This window comes from Meleagris gallopavo, chromosome 3 (genome assembly GCF_905368555.1).
Source record: "Meleagris gallopavo chromosome 3, MGAL_WU_HG_1.1, whole genome shotgun sequence".
In the NCBI taxonomy this organism is placed as follows: domain Eukaryota; kingdom Metazoa; phylum Chordata; class Aves; order Galliformes; family Phasianidae; genus Meleagris; species Meleagris gallopavo.
Genome location: NC_139406.1, coordinates 48,859,482 through 48,883,281, shown reverse-complemented (window position 1 = coordinate 48,883,281; position 23,800 = coordinate 48,859,482). Strand labels below are relative to the sequence as shown.

Sequence of the window (23,800 nt, the reverse complement as noted above, 5' to 3'; positions counted from 1 at the left end):
CTCTTTTGGCACTTGTGGTCAGCAAGCTGTGTGTCAAAGTGGGGTTGTGTGGTTGCTGTTAGTCTTCTAGTCATTTAACAGTGAGATGCTTTAAGGTTGGTTGGTTTGTTTTTCATTTCTTTCCAAACCTTTTTGTCCCCGGTCACGAGTCTTCTAGACTTACTTGAGTCAATCTCTTGCAAAGTGGAACAAGCATTGCTGTTTTACGTATATATCTTTTTTCTTTAAGAAAACCTAATCCTGAAGTTGCCAGTTCCTTTTGTGGATGAGGGGGAATTGTTACAATGGTGGGTGTATAGTGCTAGCTAGTATTCCTTCATTGTGTTGGCATCTCTTCAGAAAAGACTAAAATAGGATATCAGAGTGAGTATGGCAAAACATATGGTGAAATGTATCTTCACCTTACTTGAACCTGAGCTGTCTCCGTAGGTGGAAGAGGCCTCGTTTCGGTCTGGGAGCATAGGGCTTGGGCACAGGAAGACAGGCTGAGGTGTGAACTTGGATTTCCACCATAGCTGGTGAATCCAGAAGATGTGATCTGGAAGAGCTCTGTGTCTCGGTATTTTTAAACTTCCAGCTACTGCTGGAATAGAATCCAGGGTTTTAAAGATAATGTCAGGGAGGGAATGGAATTACAGCAGCAATCTCTCCCTAAAGCTTGAACCTCTCCAAAAGTTATGTTCCCTGAGCATTACTGTTCTTAAACTCACAGCTTTTTTTTTTTTTTTCTTTTTCTTCCCTTGTAAGACAGAGTGCTGCTATTTGCCATTCATTGTTGATTTCTAGGCTGTAGTTCTGTTGGCATTGCAAAAGTGATTGTTTTCCTGCCCTAGCAAATGACTGCTTGTAAATGCTGTAGTATTTTCTTCAAGTATATGGAATAGTAAAGCATTACTCTGCTGAAGTATCAGACTGTAGTATAAAACCACTTCTGACCATGCTGTCAGTAGAGAGTGTTGTGACTATGAACAGTTGCTGGGCATGCTGTGCTCTAGCAAGCGTTGGCTCTCTTAATGTGAAGCTTCTCAGCCAGTTTCAGGAAAGGGAACTACAGCAGTTGGAAAGCTGCTTTTGTGCTTGCCCTGCTGTTCCAGGCCCTTTGGTTGCCTGGCTTGTCTTATGGCAATGAATGGAATTAAATTCAGCTGACAACTGGTCACTAGTGGTGTTCCTAAGGGGTCTTTTTGATGATCTGAATGAAGAGATTGAGTACACCGTCAGTAAGTTTGCACATGACACCAGTCTGGGAGGTTGTTGATCTGTGTGGGAGTAGGAGAGGCCCTACAGAGGGATCTGGATGGGCTAGATAGCTGGGCTGAGGCCAGTCAGATAAAGTTCAACAAGACCAAGTTTTGGGTCCTGCGCTTTGGTCACAACAACCCCAGGCATCACTACAGGCTTGGGGCAGAGAGGCTGGAAAGCTGCATGGAAGGATCTGGGAGTGTTGGTCAACACTTGGCTAAACATGAGCCAGCAATGGCCGAGAAGGCCAGTGACATCCTGGCTTGTGTCAGAAATAGTACAGCCTGTAGTAGGAGCAGAGAGGTGATCGTCATTTTCTATTTGGCACTGGTGAGGCTGCATCTCGAGTACTGCATTCAGTTTTGAGCTCCTCACTACATGAAAGACATTGAGGCCCTGGAGTGTATCCAGAGAAGGGCAACAAAGCTGTGAGGGGTCTGGTATGCAAGTCTTATTGAGAGCAGCTGAGGGAACTGGGATTGTTCAGTCTGGAGAAGAGGAGGCTCAGGCGAGACTTCACCCTCTACAACGCCCTGAAAGGAAGTTGTGGTGAGATGGGAGTCTTCTACCCACATAAGTAGCAATAGGATGAAAGGGAATGGCCTCAAGTTGTAGCAGAGAAGGAGGTTCAGGTTGGATATTAGCAGAAATTTCTTCACCGAATGAGTGGTGAGGTATTGGAACAGCCTGCCCAGGGAGGTGGTGATTCCTGGAGATATTCAAGAGCCATGTGGATGTGGCACTTAGAGACATGGGTTAGTGAGCATGGTGAGGAGGGATTGATGGCTGGACTTAAGTGGTTTTAGTGGTTTTTTTATCTTAATAATTCTATGACAGCTCCCCAATAGTTCTTCCTCTGCCATGGAGGCACTGCTTGCTCTGCAGTAGTCAGCTGTGTGGTATGTGTCCTAGGAACCTGTCTCTGGAGCAAACATGTTTGCAGTCTCCACACCCTTTATCTTGCCTCTTGAAGGAGGACTCTTTTGTATCTCACTGGAATTGCTGGCATACCGGGAGCTGTGGCTCCTCTGGTGCTGAGCGTCTGCTCCCTTCACAGGGGTAACCAACACATCCCCTTTGCTTAGGATGATCCCCATCGTTACTGTGTGTCAACTGTAGCGTAATTACGCAGTACACAAATACACTGCTGATAGAGCACCGAGATGTGGAACGGAGCCGCCTTCCGCAGCCTCTCCATCTGCCTCCCGGCGCGGGGGCCGGAACGGGCGTGACGTCACCGCCGCGCACAGCGGGGCCGCCGTGACGTCACGGAGAGAGAGGGGCACGGTGCCCGCGCGTCAAAAATAGCGCTGCGGAGGAGCCCCGCGCGGCCGCTGGGATACGGCGGCACGCGGCCCCATGCGTCGCCCGAGCCCGCGGAGCGGCGGGGCCGGCCGGCCCGGAGGGACTCCCTCGGTTCCTTCCCGCAGCGCTAGCACGCGGGGCGAGGTGAGGGCCGGCGGCTGCTGCAGGGCGGGGCGGGGCGGGGCGGGGCGCTCCGGCTGCCGTCCCCCGAGCGCTGCCGCGGTGCGTAACGAACGCCGGGCCGCCGCCTGCTGCCATCGGCGGAGCCCCGCGGTGCCGAGCGGGGATGGGCGCGGGGACGGCTCGGCGAGAGATCAAAGCGGGCGTGGAGCGGGGGAACTACGGGGCGGCTGCGGGCGGAGCGCAGTGAGGCGCTGGTGCCGGCGTAGCGTAACTCGGAGAGCTTCTGCAGTGACTTTGGCACAAGGTTAGTAAGTGCCGCTTCGGAGCGGGGCTTCCCCTGCACTGCTTCTAGCGGTCCTCGGCGTTTCGTTCTGAAAGCAGCCCGATTCCAGCATCGGTATGTTCCGTGGGAGCTTTGTGTAGCAGTAGTGAGAGTTTAACTGAAGGTTATGATTTCAGTTGGTCTTTGTACGCTGTTATTTTTGGATAAGTTTAAAACCTGCCCGTGGTACGTGCGTTCCATGCATTGAAGCTGTCAGAAACTGAAAGGCATTTTTTACTATTTTTTTCTTTCAAAAAAACAATTTTTTTTTTTAACGTGTTTTCTTTGTTAACCAGATCTAGATAAAGAGTGCCGTGACTCTCCTAAGTTTCACTTTTACCGTCAGGGATTATACTTAACAGCAACTGCTGAGTCTCATAGCTCAGAACAGCGGCCGCCTTCATTTGCAGTCTGTCAGCATCTGAGGTCTTCCTTTGTTTATAGGTGGTGTTCTTTCTGGCTATTTTTTTTCTTTTCGTTTTTGCAAAAGGGGCTTTGTTTGAAGGCTGATAGCCAGCGAGATCAAGGATTCAGGAAAGAAAAGTTTTTGGCTGCTTCTCCCGGGTTAGAAGAGCTGTGGACTCACACAGAATCGATCATAGCAGAATCAGTTTGTCATTTTTGCAGGAACTTTAAGGTCAAAAAACTGTAGGTCATAGTCCTTGAAGTTAGTTACCTTTATCGTGGTGTAATAAGTTATCTGCTGCATGGATCACTGATGTACTGCAAATAAATACAGAAGTTTGTGTTGTTTAATTAGCAAATGTTAATTTTGGTTTAAAAGTTCAGCATACTCCCTCGGTTTATTTCTCAAATATCTTAGAAACAGAACTGAATGTCCAATATGCTGGTTCATGTTTCTGTGAATGAATGTGTGCATCTCTTTGAGATACAAATAGCTGTCTTTGAGCCTCTGCTATGGGGTCTGAGGGACGTGCACAAGCACGACTGTTAGCGCAGAGCAGCTGCCTTACTGGTTTGTGAATGAAGATGCTTGTAAGCTGCATCCAGGTGGCTTGGAAGAGATTTCTTCTTATCAGTGCCCTCGTGCAGGTGGAGATGAGGGAGCAGTGCTGACACTCAACAGTCAGAGGAGAATACCTGATGTGGGCAGCTGGAGCAAATGTGTCTGCAAGGAGCCCTGGAGTCACTCAGCACTCCTACCCTGTCTGGCCCAGCACAGCTATGATGACCTCTGCCTGGTCTTAGGGGCTGTTTGGGAGGGAGAGGTGAGGGACTCAGCTGAAACTATGGAAGTAAAGAAGGCAGTTCTGATTTCCAAGCTAGGGCTGGGGATGGAGGTCGTGACTTGGCTGGCTGCTGTACTGTACTTAACCTTGTCAGTCCTGAATCCCTAAAGTAATGACATCAGTGCCTTTTGCACCTTTTGCTCGGGTCCATGTAGCAGCCCTATATTTTGTTGTTCCCTTTCAATCACTGGAGCACACTTGGAACCCTTATGCTGTCCACTGAGCTCTGCAGCCTTGCTGAAAGTAGTGGAGGCCAAGGTGAGACCTTGGTGTGATACGGGGCCTGTGGGCAGTATTGCAAACAGCTGAAACACTATTCAACTTGCAAGATCAGGGAAGGGAGGAAAGCAGGATTCAGACAGTAAGTGGTTGCACTAAGCATGGCAAAAGCTGTCTGGTGTTGAGAGACTGGAGGTGTGTCTGTGTCAAGGAAATTTTTCTTGGTTGCAGATGTCTCTGACATGACCCTATTCCTTCTCCTGCAAATGAGTAGCAGTGTACTAGAGATGCCTCACTGAATGAATTAATCTAAATATGCCTGAATCTTGTTCAAAAGTACCAAGTTAATTGGAAGGTTCTCTGTGCTAAAACAAATGCTGAGATAAAGGCTGACAGTATTTATCCCTGAAACAGGAGGGCATGGGATGTAATATGCTGCAGAATGGCGTATAGGCATGGAATACAAGAGAACAAAGCTGCTGACAGAAGTCATTTGGCAGATTGTTTCTCTCCTTACTTGAATGTCAGTGGTTCTAGTCATGCCTTGATGATTCTTGCTGTGCTAATTTTTGGATACTTTACATACATATGTCTTGCCTGTGCTGAAGCTCTAAAAATGTGAGATTCAAATCAGAGCAACTTGATAGTGAAATGTTTGCAGATGGCATCATGTTGTTTCTCTGGAAGCATTTTCTTTACTGTATTGCAGCCTTGCAGATAGAAAGCAAACTAAAGGTCTGTGAAGACAGCGTCCTTGTCAGTGTTATGTAAAGAGAGGAGTTTAGCCAGTCCAAAGTATCCAAGAGATAGGGGAATTCAAGAATGCAACTTTTTTTCAGACACTTTCCCTACAGCAGCCAAGACTGAATAGGTCACCAGAGCGGGAAGAGAAGTGAGCAGCAGCCCAGACGGAAACTTGTTGAAGTAACAAATACCAGGGAGAAGACAAGTAAATATCACTCTTTTTTTCTTTTTCTTTTTCTTTTTTTTTTTTTTTTTTTTTTAAGGATACTATGTGTATTGACAAAATGCTTACATTCTAAAGTAGATGATAGGATCTGTGTCCAAATACTTATATGAAGGGCTTCTGGGCACCAGACAGTCCCAGCTGCCAGCAGCATGCCTGGATGTCACTCTGGGACAAAAAATGCAGGCTGATGGGCTTTGAAGTGCTGCAGGTTCCCAATGTTGTTTTCTTAAGCATGGAATCATAGAATGATTTGGGTTGGAAGAGTCGTCAAAAGCCACCCAGTCCCACCCTGTGCCATGGGCAGGGCTGCCACCCAGCAGCTTGGCTGCCCAGGGCCCCATCCAACTTGGCCTTGAGCACCTCCAGGGATGGGGCACCACAACTTCTTGGGGCAGCCCATGCCTCACTGCCCTCTGAGTAAAGAATTTCTGTATAACATCTAACCTAAATTTCCCCTCTTAGTTTAAAGCCTTTTGAACAGTGTGAACAGTGTATGCTTCAAAAGTTAATCTTTATATATATATATATATATATATATATATAGACACACATATACATATACATATACATATACATATATATGTAATATTTTATTTATTTTATTTTTATTTATTTTTATTTTATTTATATATATATATATAGGTAATGATACACACACACACACACACACACACATATATATATATATATATATATATATATAGGTAATGATACATTTGAATATAATCTCTTGGCAAATCTATCTAATTTTTAGTGGCAGGGAAACTTGCTGACTTACATGCTCTTAGCAGCTCATGGAAGCCAGTCACATAACTGGTCTGAAGGCATTCTCCATTACCACATTGCCCAATACAAAGCAGTGCTACCCTGCTCTTGCACTCTCTAGCATGGACTAATTTTTTTTTTTTTTTTCCAAAGCTTGACTTGCAGATTTTTTTTTTTTTTCTTGGCGGTTGTTAAGCAGCCTTGTGTAAACTAAAATGGAATGAGTTCATGGGCCTCTGGGGAAGTACAGTGTAAAAGCGTATTAGCTTGAAATTAAACCTCTTCTCTCTGCTTCTGCAGCTCCAAACCTGAGGTTTGCTTCTGAGGTCTTGTCTACAAATTATTTAAGGATTTTTTAAAGTTCAAAAACAGGCAGAAAAGGGACTTAACTGGGACTGCGAAGAAGATAAAGAAACAATCAAATTTAATGGAATGATATTTGATATAGCAAGATTTTAAAACAGAAAACACAACTAAATAGTTTTTGTAAATGTATTTGAAAGTGGTGTTCTTGTCTGTGTGTAAGCTGATAGAGAGGAATAAAAAGAGATATAGAGAATGGAAACTTTCTTTGTATGTCCTCACTCCTTATTGCAATGAGGATATTGTTTCTTTTCCTCTCCACCATGCTTGGAAAACAAACTGGAATGAGGAGGTGCACATTCTTCTTCTTGTACTGTCATTGTGATTTCGTAATTGCACGTAAAGCTGATCAGCTTGTTCTTAGTTTTCTGGCTTATTGTGTATCTGATGTGTTTTGGAAGAACAGATGAGGAACAGAGAGCTTGAAACTTGATGGCTCTCCCAGATAGCCAGTGTGTTGACAGTTAAGGACTGCTAATATTTCAGAGGAAAATGAAGCAGAAAAATAAAACCAAAACAAAAAAAACAGGATTTGAGATTTAACCTCAGCATATAGCATCATAGTTGATGACTGGGGTTTTGTCCTCCAGTGTGAGAGATACTTGACTGCAGTGGCGGTCCAGCTGTGTGGTCTGTTTTTGTCTCAGCTGCATAAAATATCAGGATGCTGAACTGGATGACTACAGTCACACATGTTTACTAATTGTCTGGAGACGCGTTCTCCATCTTGACCTTTGTTTCTTGGAAATTAAGGTTTTAATAATGCCTTCTTCCTTGTAAAACTGACAAAAGCTAGTTCCCTAGAATAAAATAATCTCTTACTGGTTTGATTACTGGAAATTAACATGTTTTTAAGGAGGAGATGATATTTAACTTCTATTACCTTTTTTTTTTTTTATGTGAAGTTGTTTTAAAAGCATTCTCTTGAAACCTTAAGTTACTTATGCTTATGTTGTCAAATCCTCTTAGGTTTTCCATGTGATGGTATATTTTATCTGGTCTCCTTATATGTCAGTGATTTAAAAGTTAACATCTCTTGCCTTATGACCTACTACACTGTTGATGTGCAGTTGACTTTTCTTGAATCAGGGAAGTTGAGTCTAAATTTCCTTTTCCCTCTTCTTTGCCCTTCCTCAGTTATGTAGTTCTGATCTTCAGCTATAAAGAATAAAAGGCTGTTGACATAGTCTACCTAGACTTCAGCAAAGCCTTTGACACTGTCTCTCACGGTATTCTAGAGAAGCTGGCAGCCTGTGACTTGGACAGGTACACTCTTTGCTGGGCAAACAACTGGCTGGATGGCCAGGCCCAGGGAGTGAAATCCAGCTGGTGACTGGTCATGAGTGGTGTTCCCCAGAGGCCTGTATTGGGACTGGCCCTGTTTTAATGTCTTTTTTGATGATCTGGATGAGGGAATTGAGTGCACCCTCATTAAGTTTGCACATGGCACCAATCTGGGAGGAAGTTGTTGATCTGTGTGGGAGTAGGAGAGGCCCTACAGAGGGATCTGGACGGGCTAGATAGCTGGGCTGAGGCCAGTCGGATAAAGTTCAACGAGACCAGGTGTTGGATCCTGCATTTTGGTCACAACAACTCCAGGCATCGCTACAGGCTTGGGGCACAGTGGCTGGTAAGCTGTGTGGAAGAAAAGGATCTGGGGGTGTTGGTTAACACTCGGCTGAACATGAGCCAGAAGTGTGCCTTTGTGACTTGTATCAGAAATAGTGTTGCCAGCAGGAGCAGAGAAGTGATTGTCACTGTTCTTCACACTGATAGAGGTCACTCCTCAAGTACTGTTTTCAGTTCTGAACTTCTCACTACATGAAAGACATTGAGGCCCTGGAGTTTGTCCAGCAAAGGGCAACAACAAAGCTGTGAGGGGTCTGGAGCACAAGGCTTATGGGGTGCAGCTGAGGGAACTGGGATTGTTCAGTCTGGAGAAGAGGAGGCTCGGGAGACTTCATTGCCCTCTACAACCTCCTGAAAGAAGATTGTGGTGAGGTGGGGGTCAGCATCTTCTCTCACCTAAAAAGTGATGAGAAGAAATGACCTCAAGTTGTGTCAGGAGAGATTTAAGCTAGACACTAAGAAAAATTTCTTCTCCGAAACAGTGGTGAGATGCTAGAATGGGGTGCCCAGGGAGGTGGTAGAATCACTGTCCCCAGAGGTATTCAAGAAACATTTGGATGTTGTACTAAGGAACATGGCTTAGTGGGGAAATATTGGTTGGAGGTGGATAGTTAAACTGGATGATCTTGGAGGTATTTTCCAATTTCTGTGATTCTACGAAAATAGATGGTCCCCCTTTTAGGTAGTATTAGTGGTGTGCATGTGTGTGTCTTTTTTTTTTTTAATTAATTTCACCTGAGTGACTTCTCAACCAAAATTACCCTTGTCACTACCTTATTCAGTAACACCTCAGAGCTGATAGCATTTTTGTAATAGAGGTGAGGCATTGTGGAATTTGACTTCTGTGATTGTCTTTATCTCATGTACTTGTTGGCCTGTCAGTCTCTCCCAGACTGCCAGTGACTTTGAAAGGGTATTTTTTTTTTTTTTTTTTTAAATATTAACATTCAGAATTTTGTTGGTGCTGTGCTGCCCAGTGAAGAAATGTTTGTGTAATTCTGACTGCTGAGTCATTGAAGTTATCACTAGAATTGGTAAATGGGCTATATTTGAAAAGTGTTTATGTACTGAAAATAAATCACTGGTTTTATACTTTTCCTTGAAGGTACATGCAAGGCATAGTCATTAATGAGTGTTAGTAACCTGATTCTCTAAGTAGTGCATTTCCACGTAGAGTAAACATTGTCATCTTTTAAATGTAGCAGTAAGAGACATTTAAAAAAAAAAAAAAAAAAAAAAAAGCGTTCCATGTTATTGGAACGCAACTTGGAAATGCTGGTCTGCGCTTATGTGAGGATGACTGATAAGCACACACAAAGCAAATGGTACTACTATAGTAAAGAGCTAAGCTGAATGTTGTTGCGAAGGAATGGTAAGATGTATAGGGCCTTTGAATAAAGCATATCCATTTGTTGTGAACATCCTGAAGAGTCCAGTGTAAGAGGATGTGTAGCTTTGATGTAGGATAGGCCTAATATGAATATCTCCTGTCTTTATAGAATGCATTTGGGATTGGTGCCTGTGATGTGTGTTCACAATCTCTGTGTTAAGCCACATGTAAAGTAAATACAGACTCAGTCAGTGGTATTGAACAGGAATGGATTTCTTTCCTCTGGTACTTGTCACTGCTACATCATTAATGTTGAAACTTGAATATCAATGCAGTAACTTCTGGATCTATAAACATACTACAAAACTATATGAAAATGGCTTTAAAGTATATATATTTGAAGGAAGATCACAGTGTACATTATAATACAAGGGCACTCCTTAGCTTAGAACTTCAGTCCCAGAAGAGACTATAAACTTCTTCATCTACTTCAGAGAGGTTTTTACTGTCACAGCTTCTCTGCTTTGACAAAATAAGCTAGCTTAGATATGTTGTTTGATCACTGAATAGAAGAAATACAGCTCCCCATTAATCTTGAAATTTAATACTGTAGCCTATTAGTTCCTGTCCTCTTGCCCTGTCCATCTCTCTCACAAGCTATAGTGAGGTAAAGGTTAGGGAGAAAGAAACTACTACCTTTCTGGAAAGCAAAAAAGCACCTGCTTTGAAGTTGAAGAATTTAAATTGATAGACATAAAGCAATAGCAAAAAGTTATCTATGGTGATTTCATCATTTTGATGGAGAGTATGTCATGATGATACTTTAACTCTGTAGATAATGTGGTTATCCATATATGTCAGTAGTTTATACCTTACTGGAAATGCCAACGCAACTAGTAATTGGTGGAAGTATTCTGCACTATGCATGCAGATTGCATTGCCTGCTGTTCCAGTGAAACACCTTGCTGCAAGGTCAGACAGAATAAATTTAGGAGAAAATGAGCCTTTAGGAGAGCTTGAAATAGAGGCAGTTGCATCTATCCCTATGATTAGTGGAAATCTAGTTTTATCTGTTCTGCATTTCCTCCACCACTGAACCCACGCTTTATGCTAAGGTTTAACGTCTGCTCTCTCAGAATCACAGAATGGCTGAGGTTGGAAGGCACCTTTGGAGGCCGTTTTGTCTACTCCTTCTGTTCACACAGAGCCACTTGTAGAGCTGGTTCCCTGCGGCCATATCCACATGACTTATGAACTTTTCCAACAATGGGAGACTCCACAACCGTCCTAGGTAACCCGTGGCAGTGCTTGATCATCCTGATAATGTTCTTCCTGATGTGTTTCCTGATACTCAAAGATAACCTCCTGTGTTTGTTAGTGTCTGTTGCTTCTTGTCTTGGCACTGGGCACCACTGAAAAAGGCCAGGCTCCATCTTCTTTGTGGCCTTCTTTCAGGTATTTATAGACATTTATGAGACCCACCCAAGCCTCCTCATATCCAGGCTCTCCTAGCTCTATCAGCTTCTCTTCATAGGAGAAGTACTCCAGACCTTTGATCATCTCAATTGACCTATGTTGGACTTTATTGCATCCAGATCTATCTTGAAACAAGGAGCTCAGAAGTAGATCAAGAGCTCCAGGTTTGGCCTTCTGGCACTAATTCTCCTAATGCAGCCAAGAATACTACTGTTGTTCTTTGCTGCAAGGTTACGCTGTTGGCTCACTTTCAACTTGACATCTACCAGGACACCCAGCTCCTTTTCTGCAGAGCAGCTTTTCAGCTGGGTGGTCCCCAGCATATATTGGTGTATAGCTCTCAGTTGTAAGCTTTTTCTGAAGGCTGACTGCTTCACTGGTAAGAATTTTTGCATAAGCAGAGGGAGTTAGTTATATATAAAAGTCATTTTGATGTCGTGTCCTTTGATGAAATGTCCACATAGTAGTTAAGAAGCAGCAGAATATGGTCACTGGAGAAAATTGGAAGGAACTGTGTGTCATAAATCAACATACAGTCTGTGTTTTTTAACTCTTGTCTTTGCACTCACATACTATTTAAAGAATCTTAAAAGCAACCTGTCACTCTAAGTTATCAGATCCTGTTTCAATCTGGGAGGGGTGAAGGGGAGAGTTTGACATTCCTCAGGCTCACGCTTCCATCAAATCTACCTTCTAGTTTTCTTCTGGGAATTGATGTTTCTTTATTGGAGAATGTCAGAGAAGGAGTTACCAGAAATTTAAGTTGGGGCCACTTCTTTCTCAGAGCTGCAAATGCTGGTAGATTACACACTGAGAAATAATAAAAGATTTATCATTAAAAACATTTGCTACAGATTTAAGTCTAGATGAGCTGAAAGTCTGTAGAATATGTAACTGGGAAGTAAGTTTGTTTTATCTGCTCTGATCTTAAATTATATATTGAGGAAGAAAGTCCCAAGCAGCAATGAATAGCATGATGAATTCTTGCCACAGAAAAAATAGTAAAACCCCAGATAAAGGCAAAATTATGAGATCATTCATAAGGAAAGAAGAACTCTTTCTCCAAGTGCAAATATTTGTTTACGCTATCTAGGTGTTCTGCATCATAGGGGTGATGATGCATAGCATCTCTTTGTAATGTAACAGTAGATGTCATATTTTAGGCTAACTGTGGTGCTTGTTTCCTAGCAAAAATGCAAACTGGGAAATAATGTTTCACATTCTCAGTATGCAAATGTCTTTTTGCTAATTTGACCTAATGTTGGATTTCCATAGCCCAGAGGACAGTTACCTGTCTGCCCTAAATGCAGAATTAACTTCTGTACAAGATGCTCAAATTCCAGGAAGTGTCTTAACAGCCTACCCCAGGCTTCTGTTTGCCTGCTGTTGTCTGCTTTGGCGTAAGGTCAGAACAGCTTCTGAGAGGAAAAACTTCCCTACAGAGAGACACGTTTCTTAATGCTGCAAGTTCTTCTAAAATCTCAAGTAGCACTGAGATGTCTGTGTATATCTATGAAGTCTGATTCTCTCGTACTGGAAGGCTGAGAAGTGTCTGTTGTCAGATACAGGAAGTGACCAAAGTAGATTTCATTTAGAGAACTGATAGCACTGTGTTGTGAAGCCCACTACTGACTTCTAGCCTAGGAAGGAGTTCAGATTTTTTTTCATTTTTAACTAGCGCGCTTCGCATCCATACTTGGTTGAGTATTTCTATTCTAAATTAAGAACTAGTGAATAAAGCATCTCAGTTTTTAGTAATTACGAAATATTTGTAGGGCGTTTGTTGGTTTGTTTTGGAAATGCTTGTAGAAAAACTTCTAGGTAATCTATATAATTAACTAGATAGTAACTAATTAGATTAGATTTCAAAAACTGAAGATTGTAGAACAGACAATTAGCTTCAGACATGTTAATTTTTATTAAAAAGAGGCAGATTTCATATCCAGTTGTGTAATAGCACTGGAAAGCCAGTAGAAGCCAAACAGCAATAGAGAAAAAACGTGGCAATCACTTCAAAAAGGAAAGCATTAATACAGGTGTTTGCTGTGATCCAGCTTGGATGAAGTGTGGAGGAAGGGGATGCAAACAGGTTGATCAAAGTAGCCAGTGGTGTGTACTGAGAAATACTTAAGGGAAGTAGTTAGATCAAAACAGCCTCAAGACCCGTTTTCAAAATAAAACAGTCCTTAAGAATAAAAAGGAAATGTTTCCTGTGTGCATTCTTAGGAACCCTTACATCTTAGTTTCACAGAAACCAGGCTAACAAACTTCAAAGATGTCCAGAGCCTCTCTAAAAACACAAAAACAAAAGTCCTTGTCAGATCTGAAAACATGTAACAACATACTGTTCTTATGCTGTTGGCATCAGTATTTATGTACTGGATTGAAGGAGGCACTTTGCTGGGTAAGGTTACTTGGCATCTGCCTCTGAGAAGATAGATGCTTAATCTGACTAGTGCAGCAGACTATCTTGGGGTGTGGAGCTTTTTTTGTTTTTATAGTCTTGCTGCTCTGCAACTTGAAATATGCTTCCTGAACATGTATATCACCACTGATGTCATTCAGCCCCAGCTTATTTTGGCTTAACCTATTGGCAAATGTGAATAGCAGCCATATTTAATTTCAGCTTGCCTCAGAATGGAAACAATACTTAACAATACAAACAATACAAACTCAGAAGGCTCTTTTTTTGGACTCCTTACATTTGAGTAACTGTTATTATAATAATACTGGAACACAAATAGGGACTGACTATGGGATTTATCAGTTTACATTGAATCATCTAAGTAAAATACAACTGCAAAAAATAAATACTTCAGAGAGGAAGACCTGAATGTCAAAAAGGTGAAATTTTTTGAAATGAAGCAGAAAAGCCTCTGCCAGCACTTGACAAGTGCAGAATCACTTGGAAGAAACAAGTTATTTTAATAGAAAAGCTGAAACTTGGCTAGGGGCTGCAGTGTTCTCAGTTGGTTAAAACTTCAGTGTTTCATTGGTCTTTAAATAGTAAACTTTGTTACAACCAAATCTGGAAACAGGAAATGGGATGTAAAGGCAGCAAGCACCACACTGAGGAAGAAGTATCAGCCTCCTAGAAGGGAAAGGTGAGAGACAAAAAGTATTTGTTCCTGGCATGTGAATAGTTCTCAGTACTCTTACATTAAGAGTTTTGATAGTATATTTGTATCTTTTAAGAAGATCAGACTCTCCAGCTCTTCTCTTGAATAACAGTTCTTTTACTGCTTCAATGTTTATGTGTGTTGGCATGTTCTAGCTGAGGTGGAAATTCTGAGTGGGCAGTAGCTTGGGTCTTTCTTGTAGCAGTGGTTCCTATATCTCTGTTTCATGATTGTATTTTATCCCTCTGTAGCAGAATGCTACTGTTTTAATTAATCAGATATGGGGAAATATTCTAACTCAGTACCCAGAACATTGAACTGTAGCCTTTCCAAATGAGCCCTGTTAAACTCCTCCTCTTGAACTTTGAGGTGAATGCTGGTAGTTGACTAACAATGAATCCTTATGTTCATCTGGGGAATAATTGAGGCAGAGTCTTGTGACTCAATTCACAAAGTCTTCGGTTTATTCTATGGGCTTTGAACTGGAATTTAAGTGAACAGATGACACGGACTTCAAATTGGTATGTATGGGGTTTGCTTGCGCGTTTGGGAGTCTTTCAGCCTTTGAACAAAAAGGAAATTTAATGGTGGTACTGCCTGTATTTGAGTCTGTGATCCTGCCTTTTCTCTTTTGAATTTGTTGACTTTGATAAGCAATGGTGCTCCAGTGCTGTGGCTGCAGACTCAGCTGGCCAATCTTCTGTGATGGAGTGATGCTGTCTTGTGATACAGTAAGTAACCCTTTAGCGATTGTCAGAGAGCTCGGTTTGTCCTTGATTAATTGTTCACATCTCGTTTTGCATTCCAGTAATTGCACTAGGAGTAGTTCAGCTCACTGGCAAGTGCTACCTGAGTATTCTATATTTAACTAAAGATCTGATAGATCTCCAATGCCAATCTCCACTGGTAAGCTTATAGCACAGAGAGAGAGAGACAAAGCATTAATCAGTGATTGAGGTAGAGTATGGTTTTTTTTTGGTACAGTCCTCTGTACTCCAGGGGTGAACATGGGCCAAGTTTACAAGAACTACTTCACTGCAGAAGAAGTTGTGATACAAGACCTAAACGGAGGTAATGTGGTAAATGTTGCTTGTGGCTGGGAGTGATAAGGAGCGGTGAGTCAGCAGAGAAGCTGTATGGATAGGCCCATGTGTAAACAGATAAAACTCAGAAAGTTTTGTATAACATTTACATGTTTTAGCCCTTAGGAATCTAGTGATGTATTCATGAAACTGACTGTATCTGTTAGTTTAAAACAAAAAAAAAAGACAACAAAATGTTCCCAATGTGAGCTGTCACCTTTGCAGTTTAATCATCTGCCATAACAGTATTTGTAAAGAAATTGTTCTTTTCTCTGGTAAGTCAAATGCAGTACTTGGGCATGTTTACATTTCCCTGGTTGGATTTTTAAGCGAATGAGAGAGGCTGGGAAGCAGGGTGAAAGCAGGACTAGGCAAATTGGTATCACATTAGTGCTTAGTGAAAGTTAAGTCCCATAAACAAAGATAAAAACTGAGCCTTTTTTTTCTTATTTCTGGAAAACTTCCTCTGTAGCTCAGGCATGTTTAAAACAATGAGAACTCCAAATGAAAGCAGCTGGTTTCAGTTTCATTTCAGTAGCTGCTTATGCAACGGCTATGTACTGCTGTAGGTAGTAGAAAATTTAAAAGCACTTTTGTCATAGTAGCATGTCCTGTAGAACTACAGTGCTCTAACAGCACGATTCAAGTCTAGCCAACAAAATAAACAGCACTGTTCCATTTTCAAATAGATATGCCTTGGAGGTCGTTCTAGGTCTTTAAATTTCTTCCACGATGAAATGAAAAGATAGTTTTTGTCCAAGGCGCAGGGGCAGACCTGACTCTTCTTTAAAAAATATGTATTACTTTTTCTATGTTAAATGTAAAAGAATAACAGATTTACTCAGCGCTAGCTTAAGCTAGTCATTGCAAAGAATTGGCTCATGCCTGGAGGCACTCGCAATAGGGAGAGTATTGTGCTAACAGCAAAACTGCAACTGTGAGCTTGTCTGTTAGAAGAGACAAACAGTGTATGTATCTCAGACTCTCTGTGTTGAGGTGGCTAATTGCAAGATCTGATTTTTGATTCAATTTGATATGAAGATCACAGAACAAGGGAAGGAAGCCTTATTTTTAATTCCTGGTGCTGCTTCTAAATAGATCTCTGTAGCGTAATGAGTTGCAAGGCATAACTTTGCCCTTGAGGTTACATCTTTCAGTATACTGAATGAGTAGCTGACTCTGGAAGATTGACAGTTCCATAGAAATGTGTGAAACAAATTGCAGGTTTGATTGACATCTAGTTTGTTACAGAAAGGACTGCATTTAACGTCAGAAGATATCTGCTGAAAACTGGCAGTTCTACTGTAGCAGCATTTTTTCTAACTATTTGCTTAAATATTAATTTTAAGCTAGGTGTTAGACTAGCCTTTAGCTTACTGCTGAAAATTGAATCCTTGCACCTGTGCTTCATGGCAAACATTCCATATGCAGTGATGTTTTCAGGAGGAAGGAACTTCTGTAGCAGCTGGATAAAGCCATTCAATTCTGCAGACCAAAGCTCTGCTTCTGAGCCACCAGAGACATCAGTAAAATAGTTTAAGAGGCAGCTTTCCTGCCGTCAGCTTGTTGCGGAGCAGAAGTGGTACGTGGTGTACTGACACTGTGTGGAGTCTGCCTTCAGATCCCCTGGTGGTTGCTATGTGAAAGAAGTGGTTCTTCCTACACAACTTGAAAGTCTGCATATTTTGGATATTCTTATTCCTAGCACTGAAGTTGAGTATTTTCAAAAGAAAAATTTAACTAAATCGTGCTGAGATGTTGTGAGGTCTGTCTTTTCTTTCTCTCAATCCAGGGAAACTTTAGAGCTAGGGTATGCTGCATCTTAATTTTCTTTTTTAATGTTGAAGGCAGGTAGTTCTACATGTTGAGATCTGTGCTGTGCTTTGCTTGCTGTGTGTTGTCTTTAGATGATTTACTTGCAGCTGCAATAGCATGTTGCTGAGATAATCATTTATTAGCTGGCCGTACAGTGGTGTGACCCTTTCCTACCCTACAAAAGTGCTACTGTTGTTGAGCCTCAATTTAAATTAATAGCATCCAGCACCACACAAAGCAAGTATTTTGTGTATTGTACTGAGATGTCTTCAGGATGGGCAGAGAAGCCTTGGTTCCAGACTTCACAGATAAACTTCAAGACTTCAGCCTTTAAAAAAAGAAAAAGAGGAGAAGTAGTGGTCTGATGCACCTTACTAATCTCTACGAGCCTACCTCGTGTAAGCTAGAGATATGGAGAGGAATGGGGCTGGTGTTTGTGACACAGAGAAGCTATTTGCTGTTTTGGAATTGGCACATGAACTTTCCTGCTAGTAATATGCAGTGAGGAAGTTAACTTTTAAATAATGCTCTTGGATTTAGCAGGATTTCTAGTGGCATGGAAAGACTATAGAAGTGTCTGTAAACAGCTTGTTGCTTTCCTTTAAAAAATAATGATAGATAGAGGGCTGAATGCTAAAATAATTAGATTCTACTACTTGAATTCACAATTTAGTGCTTAAAGCCTGAAGACTTTGATATCTACGGGGACTTCCCTTCAGCTAAACCAGAAGTGAAGCCACCTACCAGAACATAGATATCAAATCATTCCAGTTGAGGTATTTAAAAAAAAATAAATTGCTGTGCTGACCTAGATACTAAAGTTGTCTCTTGGTGGTTCTGTGTCAGTGTATCAGGTGAAAGTGGTGTCTATAGGAGCAAGGTTAATGATTGAGTGTATGTTTATTTCTTTGAGACAAAGCTAGTTAGTTTCCATCAGCAATTATAAATCTGATATTTCACTATAATGACATTCCATTTAGAGATGAAAACAAGACTGATGTTAACTGTCACTGTTTAACAGGACAAGCATAAGCCCAAGGTTCTTGACCAACTGTGATTGCTTTTGTACAAAATAGCTTCTGACAGGAGTTGGGTACGGAGCCTGACCGGTTGAACAAAGGTTTTAGCTGGTTTCATGCTGGGCTCACTGGAGGTACGCTGTTGTATAAATGTGTGCTTTGAAAATATTGCAAGTTTGTCCACATCTTTCTTAAGCTTGGAAGAATGTCCAAACCCCTGCTTTCAGAGCTGAGAGAGCCACACACTGAGCTTTGGGCTGTAGAAGCTTGTGTGGCCATATCCGGGCACTCTGGATGTGTAGGCTGTCCTTCGGGTTTAGTGCTGTTGACAAAGGTTTCAGGTTGATTTTCCTACCCCTGAGCATTGAACTCAGATTATTTTAGAACCAGATCATTTGTTTATGAATGACATTCATAAATTGCAAGTGACAAACTTCAGCATGTTTTTTTATTAGCTTCTGGCTAGCATTGAGCTGCTTACGTAACAGATAGAAAGTTTTTTGGTTTTTTTTGTTACCTACCACGAGTGTATAATGGCTATACTAATAAATGTTTGGTAGATAGGAATTCTGGAAGTACACAGAAGAATGGATGTTACTGTTAAGCTGGCTAATCATTTTTCAAAAAGGGAATTGATTTTCAGTACATCTTCTGCAGCTCTGATTATCTGTGTATGATGATAAGGCAGAGGAACCTTAATGTCAGTAAGGGACTTTTTTTGGGTCTTGAGCTCATACCTATTGTTGCTTGTTTAGTCAGACTACCATGCTATTGGTGGAAGCAGAAAGATCTGAATTTTGTTAGATAAACTTTTTCTTTCCAGCATTGAAACTTAAGTTTTAGATAAATATTCAAATCACTCAAATTGTATATCAAAACATTAGAGGATATAACCATCTAACTCTTACAACTGCAAAGAAATCTGTAAAGACCATTTTAATAACTAGTTTCCTTTTGTTGGTGTTTAATAATAATGAAAAGCAGCACTTCAGTTGCAGTCCTTCATCCTCTCTCCCTTTTAAGAGAAGGTAATAGTAATCTCATTTCTCTAACTAGGCAGTTCCTTACCTGTTTGATAGCACATAGAATGTAATCCCCCTCTGAACCTGCTTACCAACGGATCTTTTCCAGTGGCATGTCTGACTTCTTTGAAACATTGCACTAATAGGCTTTGTTGGGACCTCTACAATGAACTTTAAATGAAAATGGCCATAACTAGTCCAGCTTTTTTTCGTTTTGTTCAAGGTAAAGCTATTAGGTAGTAAGTGACTTACTGATTTTATTGCTTTCAATTAGCAAGCTAATTTTGTACTCTTTAATTATCATTTAATTGGATTGCCCCTCTGTACTCAGCATGACAGCCAAAGCAGCTGATCTAGTATTTGACACAACTGAGGGGGTGAGAATTTCTTTCATAATTCTTTCTCCACTGGTTCTGTTACTGCCAGAATAGAAACGCCTCTCTGGAAGTGGTAAAATCTGTTCTGGTATTTCCTTCCTAGCCCCTGAATTCTCATCCCATCATTTGTGCCTGACGCTGAAAGCACCGTTCGAGTGGTGGGTAAAGCTTTCTGTAAGCGTGAAGTAAGCAGATAGGACATGTGAACAGTTCTTAGATTCAAAAAGGTAATTTTGATATATAAGTAGGTTGCTTAGGAAGATGTGTAACTTGTCCCTGTATTTGTTCCAAGAGGTTTTCATGCCTTTGCATATTGTTAGTGGAGGGGGAGTTAGTTGCCAACTGACCTTTGAGAGTAAGCTGGAGGAGAAGGCAGTTGTTGGGGAAGCTTGAAAGCCAGGGTCAGAAAGGAAGAGAGGAAGAGAAAGCGTAAGTGGCTCAGAGATTGGAGAAAGAACAGCCCATTGGAGCCTTGCTGGACTCTGAGAAGAGAGCCTTCCTATGTGTTGCAGCTACAGCTGCATAGAGCTGCATCTGGGAAGGGATTGTCGTATACTCTGCTCTGTACTGGGCAGCCTCACCTCGAGCACTGTGTGCAGTTTTGGGAGCCTCAATATAAGAAAGACACAAAACTGTTAGAGAGTGCCTAAAGGAGGGCTAAGAAGACGGTCAAGGATCCAGAGGGCAATGTGTATGAGGAGCAGCTGTGATCCCTCTGCTCAGCACAGAGCAGAGGAGCTGAGGGAAGGCCTGATGGCAGCTGCAGCTCCTCACAGGGAGCTGAGGGACAGCACTGAGCTCTGCTCTGTGTGACAGCGACAGGGCCCGAGGGAACGGCATGGAGCTGTGTCAGGGGAGGGCAGCTGGGGGTTGGGGACAGGTGCTGCACCAGAGGGAGGTGGGCATGGATCGGGCTGCCCAGGATGGTGGGCATGGCACTGAGCTGCTGGAGTTCAAGGAGCATCTGGACCATGCTCTCCGGTCTCTAGGGCTTGGATTTTTGGTTGGTCCTGTGTGAAGCTGGAGTTGGACCTTGCAAGTCCCTTCCAATTTGGAATATTCTGTGATGCTGAGCTGGCTCCCCTCCCCTGAAGGAAGTAGGAGGTGGGAAGAAACCCACAAAAAAAGAAGGGCGGAGGGAAGGAAATAGGAAGGACGTGCTGCTCTCCTGTTACTAGTCTTGGACTCAAGATGCAGATATCATCCTCCTCTCTGGTGCTTACTGCATGTGTGGGCTTTAAAAACAAAAAAACCTTCCTTCCATCTGGTGGCTGGTCTTCTTCCCTTGTCGGCTTCTGGCTTCTCTGTAAACTGTTTTGGAAGTGCAGAGAGAGAGCTGTTTATACTGAAGTTAGATTTGTTAGTAGAAGTATCCCTTTTTTAACCTCCTTCTCTAATTCTCAGGGTTAAATGTTTTCAGCTCATAGTTCATTTGCAGTTATTTGTGGCTGGCTGTGCCATTTGCTCTGTAATTCAATTCAGATGATGCTTCTTGGCCCAAATTAGAGCAGACTAGTACAAGGAGCTTGGTGCATGTGGAAACTGATCACTGTAACTCCATATTTAAGGTCGTCTGAGTAGAGCTGTAAATATTTCCCCTCGGTTTTAAGGCACAGTTATCTCATTTGAATTTACTTGTGGAATCTCAGTCTGTAGTGTCAAATGTTACCCGACAGTTTTCTCAACTACTGAAAAATGCTGAGTAGCAACCATACTGTGGTCACAATAACGCTGTAATATTCTCATTAATCTGTGTGGCTTCAGTTCCAGCTGTTTGCCTTTGAACCAGTTACTTATTTATCAGTCTATTTTCTGTATAGCTTTCAGCTACACATTCTCCGGAGAGATGAGATCTTATTCATACATGTATCTACTTATAGGTGAGGAATTTGAAACTGGAGCATGAGCAGGAGAAAAACAAGATCTTGTCAGAAGCATTAGAGACACTAGCTACTGAGCACCATGAACTAGAGCAGTCTCTGGTTAAGGGATCTCCTCCTCTCAGCATCATCAGTGAGGAGCAGTTCTATGATGCTGTTTCAGGTAAGTAATGATGTCCAGTATGTAGCCAGCATGTGCATGGTGATTTCATTGGAGGGGTGGGGGGAGCAGACTTGCTTTATGTGAGATCTTTGTCTTTCTGCTGTGGATCTGTTTTAAGGAGAATGCTTCGTGCACGCCTCTAAAATCTTCCCCAAGTTCACCTGTAAAATTGTATCATTTCATCTGAGCATGACAGAAAGCTACAAAATTCAGGACTGTTATAAAAGGTCTGATTGCTTGGGTGTCTACACCCTTTTTTTAAATAGCAAAATGTATGACTCCTATTTTAGAATATGTAACTGTATCTGGAAGCTTATGACTTGCTTTCTCCATAGTGGTGTTTCTTTTTTCTTTTATTCTTAAGGTCTATATGAAAAAGTACTGTATTTGAGGGATAATGAAGTTAAGAAAGGCTTGTTTTATTTCCCTTTAGTAAACCTTAAGTGTCGCAGATGGAAGAAGATTATGAATCAAAATCTTTTGTTTGAAATATCTTCTGTCTATTCAGTGTTTAGTATCTTTTGTATTTTGTGTGCAGAACATGCAAATAAGGATTTTGGAAAACATTGTGTTGCATGTAGATAATTACAACATGCACTATGTAAAGCCTCTCTATACCAGTGCAGCTCGGTAATAATTCTAATTGGTTAATCCCACAATGCACAGCTCACTTACAACTGTGAAGGATCTTGGAGACCTTGAGGGCAAACATAGTCTAAACATAGTAGATAATTATATTGGGATGGCATACTTCACAAGGAAGTGTGATTGGGGATTACTTTTCTCCAAGTTCAACTGTCTGATGCTTCTGACAGATGAGAAAAGCAGCCATCCTGGTCTGTTCGATGGATTTTCTACAGTGTACAGCTTAACTAAGCAGAGAATAAAACCAGGCAAAGTATGGAGTCTGTGCTTAGTGTGTGTCAAGTATAGCATAGGAACTCAGTGAATTAACTAGGAACTGCTCCTTGGCACAGTAAGAAATGTATCAAGCCTTCAAATGTATCAGCAAGCAGAAGAGATTGAAGAACACTAAAAACAGGTTCTTCAATCAGAACCAAAAGAACAATTCATCTAAAAGGCCTCAGGCTCTTTGCTTGTTGCAACAAAGCAGAGAGTATTTGTTTATATGGTGCTGCTGGAATGTAGTCTCTCCAGTCGCGCTTGCTTTCTGTATGTGAGAGAAGCTCAGCTTTTAGAGATCTGTTATTCTGTACCTGTCCTAAATAACCCATCACTGTCCTCTTGAATGTAAATGTCCAGAACTGCCTCTCCAGTTGAGAAAGGGGGTGTTTTTACTGCTTGAAGGTGCAAACAAATCACACTGAAAATAGTCACGCAGCTGTGAAACCTTTATTTATACATATGTATACATAGATATGTTTTATATGAGCAGATATATATATATATATATATATATATAATATATATATATATATATATATGTCAATTCTTGCTTCTTTGGAAGAAGTTATTTGACATAATTCGTCTTGATTGCAATTTAAATAATTTTCCAGGACAGCTCACTTTCTTGACTGTCTGTCAACTTCATCAGACTTAATATTGTCTCTCTTCTCTGAGCTGCTCACATGCAGTGCTTTGCAGCGATTTGGGTCCTCTGTATCTCTGAGGGCACATGTTTGGGGGAGGGGTACTCTGATTTTTATAGGCTAGGGGAAGGGGAATGAGACATGGTTTCCTGGCTGCTGGATGTGTCTTATGACTTTGGCCATAAGCGCAAAAGGAGCTAGATTTTTGTGGGTGTGATATGGGCACGTTGTGCTCTGTTTGCTTGTTTATTATCAGAATCCCAGTGAGAACACTTTTCTAACCCTCTTACTTTTCTGCCATGTCTGTGGAGGCTCACCCAGAAAGTCTGTAAGGACAACAATACAGTGAGAACAGAGAGGTCAGGGGACATACGGCACTGACTCAGAGTTCAGGGATATGGGTCTCCTTGTTTCGGTTAATGGGATGGGATACGGCAGTGTTTTCCTAGCAGAGAACAATGGACTCAATTGTCAGAAGAAGAAAAAAAAAAAAAAAGTAAGGTATTTGGACTTTGAGTCTTCAAAAATTTTGCAAAATCTCTTTTGCAAATGTCTATTTATTTTGGATAAACACACTGTGAATCATCCTACTGCTTTGTAGGAGAGATTCAGCAAACAGCAGTGTGTTTTAACAGGGCAATGTGACAAATTATAATGTCTGTCAGTGGCAAAATATTACTACTTTGAGAGTATATCTGTTGTTAGGACACCATCTTTTTCTAGGTATGTTTTGTTTTCTAGTTCTCTGAATTTTTAAATCTCACTGTAGGATTGAGTTT

At 41.6% G+C, this 23,800-nt stretch overlaps 1 protein-coding gene across 5 annotated transcripts in view; it reads left to right on the top strand.

Annotated features, from left to right (window-relative positions):
- The window catches only part of OSBPL1A (oxysterol binding protein like 1A), a 72,997-nt gene that overhangs the window by 24,726 nt on the left and 24,471 nt on the right, over window positions 1-23,800 (top strand). For all 5 annotated transcript variants that reach the window (XM_085220897.1, XM_085220896.1, XM_010708836.4 and 2 more), the window contains one exon: window positions 21,309-21,471. In XM_085220897.1, coding sequence (XP_085077023.1) covers window positions 21,309-21,471 — 163 coding nt within the window. The remainder of the gene's footprint in view (window positions 1-21,308; window positions 21,472-23,800) is intronic.